At 43.0% G+C, this 19,877-nt stretch overlaps 1 protein-coding gene across 1 annotated transcript in view; it reads right to left on the bottom strand.

Moving 5' to 3' along the window:
* Positions 1-19,877, bottom strand: part of UPF3A (UPF3A regulator of nonsense mediated mRNA decay) — a 66,429-nt gene extending 46,552 nt beyond the window's left edge. Inside the window, exons 1-3 of the mRNA XM_082246009.1 lie at positions 19,492-19,877; positions 14,851-14,957; positions 5,681-5,787 (exon numbers count right to left, since the gene is read on the bottom strand). Of these exons, the coding sequence (XP_082102135.1) occupies positions 5,681-5,787; positions 14,851-14,957; positions 19,492-19,638 (361 nt within the window). The 5' untranslated portion in view covers positions 19,639-19,877. The remainder of the gene's footprint in view (positions 1-5,680; positions 5,788-14,850; positions 14,958-19,491) is intronic.

Here is a 19,877-nt window from a genome sequence, read left to right on the forward strand (position 1 = left end):
ATACACAGCCCTCAGACGACGTCCCTCTGCAGGGAGTCTTAAGAAGTCTGAGAAGGCTGCTGTAAATTAGGTTAAACTCATGGGCAAGCCATACTAGCGACCCTTTTGAAGTGTGCTGATAAAACCCATTCAGCCCAAACAGTTTGCTCTCACAGCAGCCTTGCTGTGTAGGAGTAGGAGGTCACTTCCTGGTAAATGACTGTGCCTAGACACTCCTGCAAAATGCCAAAAAAATGCACCACTCCAAGCTCCTAGAACAGCCTCTCACAAAGTCCACCGCTCCAGGTGCAGGTCACAAGAGCTCGTCCAGCTCAATACAAATAACAAAATCAAAAAACAAAGCAGCGCTCCATGGATATCCTACTGATAAATTTATTGTGTATAGTCATAGTCTACTGGGTCTCTACCTCTACAGGGGAGTGGCCTAAGGGAGGGGATTGTGTCAACAGCCAGCTATACACAATAAACTTACCAGTAGGACTTTTGTGTAGTACGGCCTTGTTTTTAGATTTCGCTAGACACTCCTGCAAAACATATAGCATGATGCAACTACTGTGCTGCTTACTGTCTCCTTGCTGGAGGTGAAGTTGTATCCGAGGACCTGCACTTTATAGATCTCCCTGCATGTACTTCCTCCATTTTGCGGCTCAGTGTTTCCCTCATCTCTGCTGTTTTTTTAATATTACCCCACCAGTTCTGATATGAGAAAGTAAAGCCCTGCCTCTACCAAGTTGGCTTCCTCTACACAGAGACACAGTGCAAAATTAGGCATTGTAAGTCGATGGGGAAATTAATAGTTGCAGGGAGCCTATAGACAATACTGGGAACTAACCCTTCAAATTATGCTTGCCTTTTTTTGGTATTGTTTCCAATCTTTTTTCGGTATTTGTTTTTTTTTTTCCAGACTACTTTTCCAGACTACTTTATTGGTAAATTAATATACATTTTAACCTACTTAACCTCTTATATCCTCCTGACTAGGGAAACAGCAGTGCCCAGAGAGGCCCTGTGAGCCTTGTATCATAGTTTCAGATGAATAATCCTGTACACAGTCCTAAATTCCAAATTTTCAAGTTTACTCTTCGCTAGGCTAACAGTAAAAACACAAATAGAAGATAATTTTCCTACTGCTTTTCGGCCACATATAGCCTCAATCATAGCTGACTTGAACAATCCAAAGTTGCTCAAATTTATCCTGCCCTCTCCAATGAAAAAGTTCCCAGTAAGGTATTGCCTGCATATTTTTTCTTCAAACTATGGTTGTAGAATTATCTCTTACTAAAGGTACATCCAGAAAATCTATTTGAGTGTCTTCATTTTTGTAGTAAAAAAACAGATTTAGGTCATTACCATTAAAATATTCAAACATCTGTTCCAACTTCAACGTCAACACTAACAACAAGTCTATACCGTATTATCTTCAATCCAAAGGAATTCTGTCTGAGAATGCGGCCAGGCCACACCTTCTTTTTGCCACTAGATGAATCTGAGGTAACGTTCCTGAGCACTTATCTTTAGGGTACTCGCATAGCACCCCCTTTATATCCACCAGCTGACACCCGTCCTCTGACTACTCTACTACGGAGTGGCCCCCTTCCTGGTCAGGTCCTTAGACACGATCCCCTGTACTTAAAATACTGCTTTTCAGGTTCTCCAGTGTCTCAACTCCTCCTAGTCAGCTCTTCTGGACCTCTGGGTTCAGCTCCTCCCTCCTGGCTCACCAGGCCGACTGCCTGTGACCATACACCAACCGCTGCAGAAGAGAAGGCAGCCGCCACCCTCCTTCCGGGACTCTGCTCACCAGCCAAAGACCCTGAGCACATGTGCTCTTGGCTTTTATACTACACTCCACAATGCACCGAGACAACCAGTCTGTGCCAATCACTGGGGCTGTATCAAAGCCTGTGTACCCATTGGTCAGGTTTCCTCCACTGTCCAATGTGCTTCCCCATTGGACCAGTGGGGACACTCCCCCAGAACACATGAATCACACACTCAGAACACTGAGCAGATCTAACTCACAGATCCTGCTCCCTGTTAAGCAGAGAGCAATATAGAATTTACCCGCTGCTCCTCTGATAGGCAGACAGAGCCAAAAACTACACTTACTCTCTAGCACCTACCTAGGAGGGTGCTACACTCACCCCCCGCCAAACCAGCCATGTCCTCACTGGCTCTGAGGCAGTCAACCCCTACAAAAATTCTTCCTTGAAAATTTCTAAAGGAGTAACCCAAAAAAACTGGAAAAGGGGAAAAGGGAAATAACAAATATACACAGTCAATAGTCATAATATATTACGTAGAAAAATATATATGTATCTACCGTACAAGTATTCACAAAGGGCATTTATACACAATAGGCGCATTAAACTTAATGCACCCCCCGCCAAACAAAAATTTGTTTGAGCAGGTGAAACATGTCACCCTGACTGACTAGCTGAACACAATATTTACATTGCAAACGATGGAGGGCCTAACCAGACCCAGATATCCAGTGCAAGCCTGCAAAGGAAAGAAACTGTAGTTAAACACATTACAAAACATATCTACTTAAACCGGTGAGACTGCCCTCTCCTCAGAGGCGACCTTCTCACTGCAAAGTCCCCAGCTACACATTCTGGAAGATGTCACTTCCGGCACACTTGACTCGGCGTTCGGCTGTTACTCCTGGGACAGGTGACAACCAAACCCTATCAAGCTAACTATCTACCTAACTTTATGTGTCACATTTTGTGACTGAAATAGGCACAGTCCCTTTTTAGCACCCGGGCACTGACTCTCCTCCTATTTCAGTCAAGCCCACAAGTTCATGAAGACATGTGGAGTCCATCTGACTGATGCTCATAGTGACCTTCCTACCTGTAGCACAGAGGCAACATGTCTTCTTTGGAACAAGTTGTTTGCTGGAGCCTAAGCTAACTTGTTGGGCTTGTGAGGGTTATCAGTCTCTTTAGGAGGCCCCTCATATTCTGGCACCCCCTTCTCCAAAGAGACTTCAAGCAACTACCTACTCTCCCGAGGTAGCAACTTGCACAAAGTTCCTTTGACTGGCCCACTGGCCTCACAGAATCTTCACAAAGTGTCTTTATAGAAAAAGTATCTCTGTAAAAAGATCCTCCTCTATGGCCCACATTTCTTTGCAGAGTGTTCCTTTAACTCTAAGGTAGTGAATGATCCTGGCCTGATGGCCCAAAGGATCTCCATTTTAGCAAAACCATATGATCACTGGAGTCCTTCTTTAACAAGAGTCTCTTTGTAAAGTTAGAGGGTCGGCTCTCTTTAATGAGACCAGGGCCGGCCTTTGGGTTGTGCGAGTTGTGCGGCCGCACAGGGCGCCATGGGCAACAGGGGCGCCGCAGCCATCACAGCTCGCAGCAGTCAGTTACTCACAGCCAGGACGGGTCACAGCAGGACTGTCTGAAGATGGGGCTGGCTGAAGATCAACGCCTGAAAAAAAAAAAAACGGCCGTGGCCAGCCTGACAGGTACACTGCGCATGTGCCGCCTCCGCTTGGGAAAGCCCGTACACGCTCATCTATTCTCGGGCAGACGGCACATGCGCAGTGACGTGTTGGCACCGGGCGGCACCATTTTTAAATGCAAAATGCAAGGCGTCTCACCAAACGGTAAGCGAGACCCTTCCGCAGCCCCTGCATCTCCTCAGGAGAATCTCCTGTATCATGCCCGCAGCACTGCATCTTCTGTAGTATGCCCGCAGCACTGCCTCTCCTGTACCATGCCCACAGCCCTGCATGTACAATGCCCACAGCCCTGCATCATGCCCACAGCCCTGCATCATGCCCACAGCCTTGCATCTCCTACACCATGCCTGCAGCCCCTGCATTTCCTGCACCATGCCCGCGGCCCCTGCATCTCCTGTACAATGCCCGCAGCCCCTGTTCTTGTTCTGTTCTCACCAGTTCTTTGTCAGTTGCCAGCATGCCTAGCTCCAAGTTTAAGGGTGTCTCTGCCTAATTTTTGGGTTACTCTCTTTGAAGTGCAAATTTTACTTCCATGGGGAATGTTGCCTTTGTGACACTTAAAATTTTTTTCTGAGAGTTCAACTTCAGCAACTAAACCTTGCTTGCCCCATTCTGGCATATCTGCCCTCAATAGCCTCACAGTGGAGGTTTTGCCTTGGTTATGGGGGAGGGGGGAGTATGTCATAGTTCAAACCTGTGAATAGGGGTCTTCCCAGAAGCTCTGAGGTTAAAGCGTTTGTTATTCCCCCCAAAAAAAAAAAAAAAGATCCTGTATCCTTAAAGCATGTTATACTGCACAGTGCTTGTGCTGTATAATTTGGCCCACTGTATCACCTAAAAAACCTGGCCAATGCTACCAGTTCCTACCCTCCCCCCTGTGAACTGACCACAGTTTATCCTTGCTGCCGAGCCCTGACACTGTGGTCAGTTTACGTGCCTCGGTCATCTGCAGCTTTCTGTCCTCCTCTCTGCACCTCTCCCCCCTCCCTCTCTGCCTGTCTGCTCCTATGTCCGAGCCCGCCCCCTTCCCTCCTGCTGCTTTTAAAACTTTTATTGTCCTATATAAACATCTGTGTACCCTGGTGATAAGTGCTCCTGACTCTGTGTTTTTAAAAAAAAAAATGCCGCCTTTACTGTATTTCAGAGCGGCTCCCGGCAATCACGTGACTGGCTGGCTCTTTCTCTCCTCTTGCTGATCTTCTTGTCTTGCAGATAACAGCTTTCAAACCATACAGATCTGTTGTCTCAAGGTCTGATCCTGCACCTTACTTCTTGGTCACTGGCTGTACCAGCATTGTGGTTGAAGCCCAGATGCTGAGAGATATTTATTATACTGACCATGCTAAAGCCCTAATAATCCTATTTCCCACAAGCTGTACCAGTTTTTGTAAAGAGTGGAAATTTCTGTTAGGTTGCTGCCTGTGACCTGATAGGGTATATAATCCTTCCCCTTTGCCACCAGGACAAGAAAAAAAGGGGTAGCTGTCATCTAGACAGGAAGGCACAAATAGCAAGAAAAAACATTGTCAGAAGTTCCAACCCTGCAATGCTTGAATGCAAATGCACTTTTGTTTATAGAAGAGATTTCCTATGAATGTCACTCTTAAAATGTTGGTAAATCTCCTGAGTAGGGATGCAGACAGCAAAAAAAGAATGGCTCTGGCCCTTCCCCATCCTATCCAATACATAAAACATTTTTTTTTTTGCTGGAGTTGAATTTTAAATTAGTGTCTTTCAATAGTTTCACCTACACTGCAGCAGAACTAGCAAGGAGCCTGAGAGTCAGAAAACTATTTCCTTCACTTTAGATAGTTTTACATTGTGGCAGACTTGATTGTGGATAACTCAAAGTACATTCTGAAAGCATACTCTGAACCTGAGTACAAAGGAAGGTAAAACGTTTTCGCTGATTTTATAAACACACGTGGCCTGAATACCTGTAAATGTAGTAGAAATTCCCTGTTTCTATTACCTTCATTTGCTAGGGAACTTCTGGAAAGATGGAATAAAGGACAACCCCTTCAAAATGCAATGTTGTTTTTAAACTTCCATATACACATTTAAATATAATTACCAACCCATTTAAACAAAAAAAGTGACAAGCATTTCAGCATAAATATGACATAATAATCATGTTATAATTAGAACTAAAAGGAAAGTAATTAAAAGCTAAGCAAGAATGTAAAAAAATATTCTCACCTTTGTTGTCAATAAAGATAAATCCATCAAACCTGTCTCTAAACAGGAAGATGTCATCTGGATTTCTAAAATTAATATAGGCTCTAGAAAAGAGATGCGGGTATAAACTGGAAAAGAAAAACATAAACATTAGACAAAAAAGTCAGAAAGTAGGAAACAAATGGCGCTTTTCCACTGCATGGAACCGAACGGTTTGGCTCGCTTTTGTGCTTTTCCACTGCTGGTACCGCATGGTATAGTGTAGGAACGGTTCGGTACGGTACGGTGGCGCTTTTCCACTGCATGGAACCGAATGGTACGGCTCTCAAAAACAGTACCTACTTGATTTTGGTTCCAACAGGTACCATACCCGGTACCATATCACACAATCCTTTGCATGCAGTCACTACTAGCCACTGATTGGTCAGAGAATCCCACCCACCCCGTTGTTATCCCACCCACTTAACTTTAGTACTACTTTAGTGGAAAAGCAAACCATACCGTACCGAACCGTTCCAACACCGTACCATGCGGTACCAGCAGTGGAAAAGCAAACCGGGCCAAGCAGGGCCGATTAGAGCCGAGCCGGTACTTGCAGTGGAAAAGTGCCAATAGGAGTCAATTCACTAGAGCCGGTTCACACCGAGGCGACACGACTCCTTACTACTTCGGGGGCGACTTGTGCATTACATTGCACCACGACTTCGGAGCGACTTGCAGGGACTTCACATTATGGAAGTCTATGCAAGTCGCTCCGAGGTTGCCCCGAAATAGTACAGGACCCTTTTTCTAAGTCGGAGCGACTTGTGTCGCTCCTATTAGAACGGGTCCTGTAGCGGTCAATGGACCGCGAAGGAGCGCGACTTTTCAGGCTGACAAGTCGCGCTAATGTGAACCGGCTCTAAGAGATAAACTCATGCGAATAACTTGATGCAATATTTATCTCAAATGTATGAATATTGATATATGGGACTGACAGATGGGCTGTGACTCCACATCCCAGACCTACCTAGGAAAAGTACTTTATTTGTTTGGTCTACACCCAGGGTACTTTTAAGGTGCCAAACAATCAATCTCATATATTAGTAAAAAAACATATAAATGTTATGTGATAGTTAAAAATAAATCAATTGATCTTAAAAAATTAGATCAATTGACATATGTATGGCCTTTCTTATACATACTGATTTTTATATCAATTGTTCTATTTTTAACTGTCAAATAAAATGTGCATGTTTTTTGTTAGTATGTGACGTTGATTGTTTTGCTACTTAAAGTATAACTTTAGTATAAAAAAAAAAACAAAATCAGCACAAGGGGCATTACTTACTATCAATGTCATGTGAACTTTGTGCCTCTGGCTCCTGCTCTTTTTGAAATCAGTAGGTCAACCACCCTGCCAAGTGATTGCTTTCCATCTTTTCAATGAATGCAAAACTTTCTCTGATTGGAAGGAGGTGGAGAGGCAGAGCAGTGACATCACACTCTTCACTTCATCCAATTAGAGCATGTTTAGCTGGAGCGAGGGAAAAAACATTCCTCCCTGATCCCTCAAAAGGCAATCAGATATCCCCAGGATCAACAGTCCCTGGTGTTATTACCCATAAATGTTAATATCTAGTTGTATTTAGTATATTTATGATTGCAGTGACATCGCACACTCCACTTTATCCAATCAGAAAATGCTTAGTTCTAGTGGAGGAAAAGTATATTCCTTCCTGATCCCCCAGAAGCCATTCAGATATTCTAAGGATCAACAATCTCTGGTTTTATTACCTATACATGTTAATGTGACACTAAAGTCTTGTTTTTTTTTCCCCTAAAAATAACAAACATGTTGTACTTACCTGCTCTGTGCAGTGGTTTTGCACAGAGCAGTCCAGATACTCCTCTTCTCAGGTCCCTCATTGGCTCTCCTGGTCCCTCCCCCCTAATGATTGCCCCCACAGCAAGCAGCTTGCTATGGGACCAACCAAGCTGAGCCACATTCAGACACTGAGCCACGACTAGGGCCCACCCCCTGTCTCCTCATTGGCTCACTGCTGTCTCAGCCAATGAGGAGGAGAGTCCCGGGCAGCCAAGTCTCTCTTGCTGAGGGGGGCTGCTGCATACAGAAGGATTTTTTTATATCTTAGTGCATAGAAATCTTCTTCCATTACAACCACTTTAATATTCAGTTATATTTTGTCTATTTTGGAATGCATCAAGTCCATTTTTAAAATAATCGACTGAGCTAGATAGAACTTGAAGGGGCCTATTCCACATTTTCACGGCTCTTACTGTGAGGAAGCCTTTTCTTATGTAGACATTAAATCTCTTTTCCTCCAGAGTGTCCCCTTGTCCATTGTAATGACCTGAAAGTGAAGAATTCTACAACATGTTCACTATATGGACCCCTTATGTATTTATACATGGTGATCATATTTCCCCTAATCTCCTCATCTCAAGAGATAATATATTCAGTTCAGCTAATCTTTCCTCATAGCTAAACTCCTCCATGCCTCTTATCAGTTTGGTTGCCCTTCTCTGCACTTTCTCCAGTTCCCCGATATCCTTTTTGTGAAGTTGTGCCAAAAATTGAACAGCATATTCCAGCTGAGGTTTATTGACGCTTTAACAATAGAAGAAAACAGTGAAGCATACTGATGATAATACAGCGCTTAATATTTGCAAGTGAGCATACAATAAACTCAAATCATTAGAACCCACTTCATTGAAGGGATTGTAAAGGCAGACGTTTTTTTTGTTTTATCTTAATGCATTTAATGCATTAAGATAAAACAACCTTCTGTGTGCAGCAACCCTCCTCAGCCCCCCTAATACTTACCTGAGCCCATCTTTATCCAGCGCTGTGTTAGGAGTTTCTCAGCTGCCGAGGACTCCTCTCCTCATTGGCTGAGACAGCAGCGTGGCATGATTGGCCCCCACTGCTGTCAAAGTCAGTCAGCCAATCAGGAGAGAGGGGCGGGGCCGGGTCGTGGTTCTGTGACTGAATGGACACAGGGAGCTGCAACTCGGCTCAGCTGCTTGCTGTGAGGGCACTCAACAGGAGGGAGGGGCCAGGAGCACTAAAGAGGGACCCGAGCATAGGAGGATCTGTGCTACTCTGTGCACAACCACTGCACAGAGGAGGTAAGTGTAACATGTTTGTTATTCTTAAAAAAAAGGAGACTTTACAATTACTTTGATTCAAAGTGCTAATCTGGATACTTGTTCTGGGTCACTATAGTAACCAAAATAAATGTTTCCAAATATTACTTGTGTATATACAACAAGCAAACCATGTCCATGAAATCACAATAAAATGTAACCATTCGTGAGTCCATCAACTCTTGTCTGGAAGGGTTTTGTTTTTACCAGTGAGTTTAAAATGAATGATTTTGTCTCTTATGAGACTACACATGTTTTAGACAACTGAGCAAGACTTTAAGGTGTACGTTTATTAAATGGTGTTATGCAGGTGTTAAGTGGTGTTAAGCCTTATCGCAGAGAATCAGGGTGGTAATTTCCTAAGAGGTGTTTAATAAATTGTGTTAACTAAGATAGGAACCAAATATCTCCTCTCTTCACTTTACTGTGTTGTCTCTGTGTTAACTAGAGTGTTAATATAGCAATGTACCTGTTTAATAACCTGCGTAAGCTCAGAAAAGTCTTAACACTGATGTAAACTTGGTGTTAATTCCCCTGGATTTAACACTAAAGCCTCGTACACACGCACCGATTGTTGGCCGACCGATCGGCCGTCTTTTGTCCAGTGTTGTTGTGTTGGTTGAAATGTGCTCTAGACTGCACACAAATTTTGTCGGCCAACAACAACCAACTGCAGAAGTGATGTCATGTTCTGGTTTACTTTCCGTGTGTTTTTTCTTCTCTGAGCATGCCCAGTCTTGCTCATCTGATTTTTGTCTGCCGAAATCTGTACTGACTGAGGAACAATCGGCCGTTCTGTTGACGGCCAACAAAAATTTTATAGCATGCACACCAGATTTTGTTCGGCCGAAAAGTCGAAGTTGGTTGTCAGAAGCATCATACTAACAAGCCGATAATCGGCCGATCGGACGTTGGCCAGAAATTCACGGCCAACAATCGGTGCGTGTGTACGAGGCTTAAGTCAGACCAGGTGTTAAAGCCTTTTTTCAGCATAGAAAAGGAATTCTACTGCTAATTGTGGTCAATAAGTGCTTCAGGACAACACTATTAGAGACTGCAGGGTATGTGTTCATCTGGAACCCGATGACCGAAACACTCACATACTGTATGCATATATGGCAGAGCAGAGTTAACATCTATGCTGAGAAACAGAGAGTAGTAGACCTCGATGACGCATATTTCCTCGGTGCATATTTCCTACTGCATGAGACTGCTATCTTAAGCCAGTCTTACATGGATCAAAATTTGGCTGGTTAAGCAGGGAACGACTGAAATTCGACCAATGTATGGACAGGCTGGTTGTACAGTAGTGGTAAATGGAGTTCTGTACAAGCAGCCTGTCAGGTTTTACCCGATCAATTAGTGCTGCCAGCTATAGACTTCAGTACTGATAAGTATTCTGACAAAGGGAAGTACCCTGCCATCAGAACAAAATAGCTTGTTAGAAATGATTCCACATATATTGAGTGTGTGAATGGGTGAATCAAGTCATTTATTTCATTCAACTAGCTGTATGGCTTGGTAGCTGACACGTAGGATTGATATGTACTCTTTCTAAAGGCTGGTTCATACCATGCCAGCACATGAATCACACAGAAATGCACTTTGAGTTCCTGTGCAATTCAGAACACATGCAAAACGCACTCCATTTGCGATCTGCAGTGGACGTCAATAAAAAGGTAACGATGCCCCAAATGCAGGTTACAAATGCAGTGCGTTTGCCCATACCGGATCGCATGGTACTTGTGTACCATGCCATTTGGTTACAGTGCCATTTAAAAAGTAGTACATGCACTACTTTTGGTGCAGCATAGTGCAATTTTAGCCCATTCAGGGCAGGTTCATATTATGCTTTCACATGAATCGCACAGGAATGAGCTGTAAATTCCTGTGCTATTCATATTGGTTCTGTGTTATGTGATTCCGCCCATTCATTTTGAATGGGCTAAAATCATACCACACTGCACCAAAAATAATGCATGCACTACATTTTAAACTGCACTGTAACTAGATCTTTTGTACCATGCAATCTGGTGCGGGCAGGTGTGGGAAAGCGCAATGCGTTTGCAACCTGCATTCGGGTTGTCATTACCTTTCTATTGACACCAGCTGCAGTTTGCAAATGGAGTGCGTTTTGCCACACATTTCTGTGCGATTCTTGTGTGGATATGGTGTGAACTGGCCCTAAAAGAGAAAAAGAAATGTTTCTGGAAATGAATGCAGTTAGCTAAGGTGGGTAGGATGGCAGGGTAATTTAACCACTTCAATACAGGGCACTTTTACCCCCTTCCTGCCCAGACCAATTTTCAGCTGTTAGAGCTGTCACACTTTGAATGATAATTACTCAGTCATGCAACGCTGTACCCAATCAGATTTTTTATCATTTTTTTTCACACAAATAGGGCTTTCTTTTGGTGGTATTTAATCACCCCAGTACTGGGTTTTTAATTTTTTTGGGATATAAGTGAAAAAAGAGTGAAACTTTTGAAAAAAAAAAAACATTTTGTTTTAGTTTCTATTATAAAATTTTTTCTTACATAAATTTGGGCCAAAATTTATGCTACTACATATCTTTAGTAAAAATAACCCAAATTAGTGGATATTATTTAGTCTGTGTGAAAGTTATAGAGTCTACAAGCTATGGTGGCAATCATTGAAAATTGATCACACCTGATGTCCTGGTGGCCTATCTCATTTCCTGAGGCCCTGAAATGTCAGGACAGTACAAATACTCCCCAAATGACCCCTTTTTGGAAAGTAGACATTCCAGGGTATTTAGTAAGAGGCATTGTGAGTTTTTTGAAGTTGTAATTTGTTCCCACAATTCTTAGGAAAATGAAGAGATTTTTTTTACACAATATTGCTATAATAACAAGTTATTTCTTAAACACAGTATATGCATACTTGCAATTACACCCCAAAATACATTCTGCTACTCCTCCTGAGTATGGCAATACCACATGTGTGAGACTTTTACACAGCCTGGTCACATACAGAGGCCCAACATGTAAGGAGCACTGTCAGGTGTTCTAGGAGCAAAATTACACATATAATTTCCTAACCACCTATCACACTTTTGAAGGCCCTGGAGCACCAGGATAATGGAATTACCTAAAAAATTACCCTATTTTGGAAAGCAAACACCCCAACATATATTCTATGAGGCATAATGAGTCTTTTGAACATGTCATTTTTTCCACAAGTTTTTGGAAAATGTGTAAAGAAAATGAAAACATATTTTTGTTTACACAAAGTTGTCAATTTATAATGATATTTCCAACACATAGCATGTACATAGCAAAGATGACACCCCATAATACATTCTGCTACTCCTCCTGAGTATGGCAATACCACATGTGTGAGACTTTTACACAGCCTGGCCACACACAGAGGCCCAACATCCAAGTAGCACCTTCAGGTGTTCTAGGAGCATAAATTACATATCTAATTTCCTAATGACCTATCACACTTCTGAAGGCCCTGGAGCACCAGGACAATGGAAACGCCAACAAAATGACACCATTTTGGAAAGCAAATACCCCAATACATAATCTATGAGACATAGGCTGCAGATAGTTACTCGGATACTCTGATGGGCTGCAGACAGGCACTCAGGTACACTGATCGGCTTAAGAAAGGTACTCGGGTACTCTGATGGGCTGCAGAGAGGTACTTGGGTACTCTGATTGGCTGGAGACAGGTACTCGGGTAATCTTATGGTCTGCATATAGGTACTCGGGTACTCTGTTGGGCTGCAGATAGGTACTCGGGCACTCTGAGCTGGAGACAGGTACTCGGGTACTCTGATGGTCTGCAGATAGGTACTCGGGTACTCTGGGTTGCAGATGGGTACTCGGGTACTCTGATGGATTAGTCAGGGTGTGTATGTACTTTTGCATGTGTTTATTTTTTATTCTTAAACATTTCTGAGAAATAATCACGATCCTTTTACTGCGGATCATAGGTTTTCCCCCAAAGGATGGCTGTTGTGCAACTAGTTAAACCTTCCCAACATTCCTTTCACTCTCTAACACAGTGCTAACACGCTACTAGCTAACACTGCTTATCACAGACCTTGAGTTAACACTACACCGTTTTTTAAACAGCCTCAAAGCAGGAGTAAAAATCGGCGGTGTTAGATATTGTTAAGAGAACGGTGATAATGCAAGAAATAACACCTTTTATTAAACGTACAGCATACATTAGAGCTGCACAATTGTTAAAAAATCGCAATCTCGATTCACCCCCCCCCTTCCCCCACGATCTTAAAATGGCATGTCCTCGAATCTTACAGAGCTGTTCTCTGCTCACTCACAGCTGTCAAAAAAAAAAAAGAGCCTCCAATGTTTATCAACACAGATCAAACGAATGAACTTTGTCTGTAAGTGAGGGCAGTTTAACTTCTTAAAGACTAATGCCTCGTACGCGCGTTCAGATAATCGTACGACTTATCGTTCGCATTTTGTTGCCTGATACTAATATCGAATTCAACAATGCGTACTTAGCATATGATTTTTTTCCTACGATTCTGGAAAAGCTTCCTGGTTGCGTAGCTATATATCAGATAGGGCAGCCAGGCTTTTTCCGGGTTATTTTTGTGTTTTATATATATATATATATATATATATATATAGAGAGGCGGTCCCCGAGTTACGAACAAGTTAGGGATTATAGTTTTGTTCTTAAGTCGAATTTGTTTGTAAGTCAGAACAGGTACAATTTTTAGGTGTAGCCCCAGCCAAAAGAATAATTTTTACGTTTTTTGGATAGCATAGGGAAGGGTTACGACCCCTGTATGATTTGTTTTGCTGTCTGTGCCCCTGTTCAGAAGTTTTCACCTCACTTTCTGTCCCTATCTATGACAACTGGAATTTTGAAAGTTTTGGGTTGTTGTGGAAACAAGGATTAGTGGTAAAGCTTCAGTGGAGACACCTTTTTCCCATGAAAACTCTTAGGGCTCTTTCACACGGCCGCTCCGCGTGTCCGCAAATCATCCTATTTTTTTGCGGATGATTTGCGGACATAATGTAAGTCTATGGCATTGCGGATGTCAGCGGAATACCATCCGCTGACATCCGATTTTCCTCTTTTCAGTTCTGTTCCGTTTTTTGGAACGGAACAGAACCCTATTTTTCCTCCGTTCAAAAAACGGAAAGGAAGGAAAATCGGATGTCAGCGGTGTCATCCGCTGACATCCGCAATCCCCATAGACTTACATTATGTCCGCATATCATCCGCAAACGGATGGGATGATATGCGGACATACGGAGCGGATGACACAAATGTCCCGCAGCGGAGCTTTCACACGGAGCGGACGTGTGAAAAACCCCTTACAGGAGTGAATTTCCCTTCCTAGAGCTAGATTTCTCGTCACTTCCTGTTGTCTACCTCTGTTTGTAAGTAGGAGTCGTTTGTAAGTCAGATGTTTGTAACCCGGGGACTGCCTGTATATATATATTATTTTAGCAGAGACCCTAGAGAATAAAATGGTGATCGTTGCAATCTTTTACTTCACACTGTATTTGCACAGAAGTCTTTCAAACGCAGTTTTTTGGCAAAAAATACACTTTATTGAATTTAAAATAAAAAGTTAGCCCAATTTTTTTGTATAATGTAAAAGAGGATGTTACGCCAAGAATCGTGAGAAAATCTTGAACTTTATTCTAAGCAAAAAAAATTGTGATTCTCATTTTATCCAGAATCGTGCAGCTCTACCATACATGAATATATTATTAAAATTAAATAATTAAAATAAAGTTTAAGGGGTCTATTTAAAAAAAAAAACATTTATTGATCGAATGTCAGTCGTGCAAGATAAATTACATTTTTTTTCAAATAGAATTTATTCCTGAATCATTATCTACATTTAGTGGTCAAAATGCGGTATAATTTCTCGCTGAGGTATTTCAAAGAATTATACTGCATTTGGCCATTAGATGAAGCTGATGATGAGGAAATAATTGATTAGAATACATACCGTGACAGTTTTAAATGTTTTATAAATTGACCCCTAAATGTACTCTTACTGATATATTGTATACCTTGGATCAGCAGTACAAAATTCAAAGTAATCATGTGCAGGCAAAGGATGCAGTTGCTCTTCTAGCTGTTCTTTACTGATGCTGGGAGGAAGGCGACGAATTACCACCTACATGAAATAACAAAATACCATAAAATACAGGGTTGACAATAACTTAAAGAGATGTTAAGTTCAACAAAAGATACTGAAAGAATAAGAAATTTATTTTTTATTTAAAAATAATCAGCCGCATTTTTTATGTAAGAATATTCAGTTCCAAATTTTAGTAAATGTTAAGTTTAACTTACTCTGTCTGAGAATGATTCTACGCCAGGAAGTTTAGAGGTAAGACGTCTGCAATTCTTGCACAATCTCCTTTAGGTTTACAAAACCTGTGTAATACGAGGGGCTAGCTAGCCAAGCTTCTGTGTGTGCTTGTTGGAGACTTCCCCTCTGACAAACTGGGACAGTATATGAGAGGAAATCTTTTGAACAGAGCCCCAACTCAAAGAAAAAAAAACATACAGGGATTCTAATCCTTTCCCACTCTATCCAAAACGAATAAATAAAGTTTCAGTTGGACATACACTTTATGTAAAACTAAAAAAAGGAGTAAATGTAAATCGTTCATAGGTAAGCCTGCAAAATTATATTAATCTCATACTTCACTATTCATTTAATTGGGCTTCTTTCTGCTCCAAAAGTGCGCCAAAGTAGTTCCAGGAATGCGCAAATCATAACGCCCGACCCCTGGGACTTGCAGTTCCAGGCGTCGGACATGTGTTTATTTTTTTTTTTACATTTAGCCCTGCTGTGGGCAAGCAGCAGGGTTTATTTTTTTTTTGCCCCTTAATGTTGCACACACTGGAGCTTGATTTGGCTGCTCAGCATGCGCTTGTACTGAGCACCCAAGTGCTTCCGTGTGTGAGGGAAACCTGAAGGAATAAAGTTGTTTTTTTTTTCTCATTGGGGCTTGCACTTTATTCACTCGCTCAGCAGATGCGTTTCTGCTAAGAAAGCCGGACACTCCCCTTTCCTGACAATCATCCAATCGGTGCTCGTCACACTGCAAGGTCTCTGGTCCTTTGGTGCTGGAGACAGACAGAGAGGTGAGTAGGAGATAAACAGCGCAATGTTAAAAACATTGAAGACCAGCCATTTTCTGGCACTTTTTGACTAGATGTGAAAATCTTTTTTTTTTTTGCTAGAAAACTACTTCGAAACCCCAAACATTATATATTTTTAGCAGAGGCCCTAGAGAATAAATTGGTGGGTTTTGGAATATTTTATGTCACAAGGTATTTGCGCAGCGGTTTTTCAAACACAATTTTTTAAATTTTATGCAAAAAAACACAATTTTTTTGTAAGATATAAAAGATGATGTCACGCCGAATAAATAAATACCAAACATGTAACGCTTTAAAATTATGCACACCCACACAATAGCAACAACTGACGTACATTTTACTATCCATAGGGGATGCTTTAAAAGCCTTTACAGGTTACCACTTTAGATGTACAGAGGAAATCTAGTGTTAGAATTACTGCCCATGATCTGACGTTCATGACGAACCTTACATGTGTGGAACAATTGCTGTTTCCGTGTGTGCAGGACCAACGCACGCATTCACCTTTGCGTGCTAGCACAGGGGGGATATGGGCACTTTAACTTAATTTTTGTAATTATTTTATTTATTTTTTTAAATTGTTGCTTTACTTTTTTATTTTTTTGTCACTTCTATTGCTGTCACAAGGAATGTAAACATTCGTGTGACAGCAATAGGCACATGACAGGTACTCTTTATGGGGGGGATCTGGAGTCAATAAGACCCCAAATCCCTTCTTTGCACTTGAAAGCATTCAAAATGCCAAGATCGGCGCTTTTGAATACTTTCAATTTTCATGAAATTGCGCCGTTAACATGCCGGTAAACCGGAAGTGATATCCTGTCATCTCTTCCAGGTTACCATAGCAGAGACCTGATCAAAGCCGATTACGGCTTTCTCTGGGTCTCCAACTAGCCAGCAGATGTTCCGGCCAGCCGGTCGCTTGGGTCTCCCAGTGGGATGGGAGAGCCCTAGAGAGCGGTGGAAGGAAGTGGGAGGCATGTCCCCTTCTGCTGCTTGTAATACAACAGAGTGGTTAGTTAGCTGCTCCGGTTGCTATTACAGGAGAGCTGACCATAAGCTCTAAAAAAAAACAGTACAGCTGCAGGCATCACCCCGGTACAACCACTTGAATTCAAATGACGTACCAGGTACATGATTAGGTGGCAAGGAGTTAAGTCGCCCTAAAGCCCCTTTCATTTTTAAAAGCCGCAGACATTCCTAAAAGCACCTCTGCCTATTCAAAAACATTAAAGTGTTACTTAAACCCAGGACCCTGCATTCACTATATCTGGTCTCCCACAGTACATAGAACATGGAAATGCAATTATATTAGTAAATATAAACTGCTAAATACCTTTTCTCATCAGCAGTATATAGCAGTCTTGTGACTTCTATCAGTGTCTGGTTAAAGCTTGTAGGAGGAGTTTTCATTCTACTCTATCTGTCCTAAGAAGCTGCAGGACCCCTGACCCTCTGCTAATTGGCCCTGTGCTGATCACATGCACACTCCCAAGAAAAAAAAAAAAAAACAACTCTCTAGCTATACATACCACGCTGACCATGTGCAGCTTGTCCCCAAGGCTCTGTTCTATCAAGAGATGGATTGGGGACAATGGAAGAAGGGGAGGATCAAGGAAGACAGGATCAAACAGCCTTTTTACAAAATGCAGAGAATTAACCCCTAAGGTTTCAGTGAGTATAACAAGCATGCTTTACTGCATATGCATACTAATTTTACTGTTGTGGGTTTAGTAACACTTTAACCCTTCACCTCAGATCTAAATAAAGTTTTGGTTAAAAAAAATGTCTTTAATCAAAACAAGTAGATTGTCATGAGGGACAAGTAGATTAGAACCCCGATTTAGTCCCTTGGACAAGTCGTTTTTAAAGCGGAGTTCCTGCCTGGGGGAAAAAAATAAAAGTCTGCAGCTCCAAATACTCTAGCTGCTGACTTTTAATATAAGGACACTTACCTGTCCAGGGATCCAGCGATGTCGGCACCCCAAGCAGATCCATCCATCGGCTTCTGGTACAGGCACCTGGCATTGCTTAGTAAGGGAACCTGGCAATGAAGCCTTTAGGCTTCACAGACGTTTTTTTACTGTGCATGTGGGAGTCGTGCAACGCTTTTTGAATGGTCCTGTCTTCTTCTGGGACACACACAGGTCCCAGAAGGCAGCGGGGGGGGGGGGGGGGGGGGCACAATCCGATCTCGGAAATTACTTACCTTACCGCCCCAGATTAAACAGGAAGAAAAAGCATTACCCCAAGGAAAGAAGGTAAATCAAGCTTGAATAAAAATGGTGCAAAAGTGTGGGTGGAACTCCGCTTAAAAAAAATCCATATCCCTGAGCTCCTGTATTTTTTTGGTGCCCTTTTGGAAAGTGCAGTTTAAGTGCTTTGTAGTGAAAAAAAAAATGCTTATTTATTTGCGCATTTTGGGTATCATTAACTAGGGATCGACCGATTATCGGCAAAGCCGATATATCAAGGGCCGATATGTACTTTGCCGATATATCGGAATCGGCCTTTTGATTTACCGATATTGCTGATAATTTCGGGAAAGTTCATATACCGGAGTGATGCCTGCAGCTAGAGGCATCACCCCGGTACCGGTGTCCATAGCCGACGGTTGGCTGTCTTGTAATGACAACCGATGCGGCTGAGAAGCCGCTTGGCTGTCATTCCAAGGAGCGGGAGGGGCCACCCCCCTCCCGCTGCCTTCCGCGGCTTGCCCGGGTCTCCTGTCCCACCAGGGAGACCGGGGAATCCTACCTTCACTGCCGCAGTCTGACCGGGTCTCCATTTCTTTGAATTTGCCGCCGCCGAGTACCCGGAAGTGATATCATGGCATGACATCACTTCCGGGTACTGGCGGAGCCGAATTCAAAAACTTACAGCATTCAAAACAGCCAAACTTGGCGTTTTGAATGCTTTTAAGTGCAGAGGATGGGTTTGGGGTCTTTTACACCCCCAGATCCCTCCACCACAGTACCTGTAGACATTAAAAAAATATATATATATTAATGTCCGAAAATATCGGCAGATATCGGCCGATCACTATCATTAACAATAAATGGCACTCAAATGCGCCTTTTGCCGTGACTTTGGAAAGTTCCGGCATCGCTGGCAGAACCTCGCGATTCTAGAATGCTCACATGTGAATGGGCCCTAATAGCAGCATTTTATCTCCCTTACTAAATGAGCTGCTGCTGTCCATGGTGCTGCCTCATGTCTATCTGAGGACTTCAGGAAAACATAGGAGCAAATGGACACTTACTCCTCCTTATCACCAACCTGCCTGTACATCAATACTGTAATATGTTTATATCATATCACTACAATGGGAATGCCCCCGCATCCTTAGCTGCGCCCAGAGCACTTCTATGTATCACCTACAACAGCAGGACAGGGAAGATGGGGACAAGTCATGTGACCGCCCCGTCCAATCACAGCCTGGTACCCAGTGAGGCTCAGTGTACACGCACGGTATAGTACACAATGAAAGCGATGATGGCCACATGAACACGGCGCCCTCCCCCCCGTCACCTCACCTTGCTGAGGGCCGCCTTCCTCTCCTCCCTTTGTTTCATGGTGCCCGCCGTCCCGCCTACTTCCACCTCCCTGCTCTTCCGGTCACTGCTCCGGTTCTCCCGGTTGCCCCTTAGTACGGACGGCGGCGCTTCCCGCTCGCTCCTCATGTTCGGGATGCGACCCCCCCTACTTTGTGACCGGCTGCCCGTTGTGGTATCTGCTGTCCACACACATGCGAAGGAGGCCACCGTCTACGCCAGCGAAAGCCCCATCACCTGCCGAGAACGAGAGAGGCTGCGGCTGCTGTCCCGGTGCGCGTCTCCGTGTGACAGCTTCTGCGCGATCCCGTGTAGTCGCCGGTGCGCGCTCCCTGTGTAGGCCCCCCGCACACGTCCGCTCCTTATGC

Source organism: Pelophylax lessonae, assembly GCF_965119305.1.
Source record: "Pelophylax lessonae genome assembly, chromosome: 2".
In the NCBI taxonomy this organism is placed as follows: domain Eukaryota; kingdom Metazoa; phylum Chordata; class Amphibia; order Anura; family Ranidae; genus Pelophylax; species Pelophylax lessonae.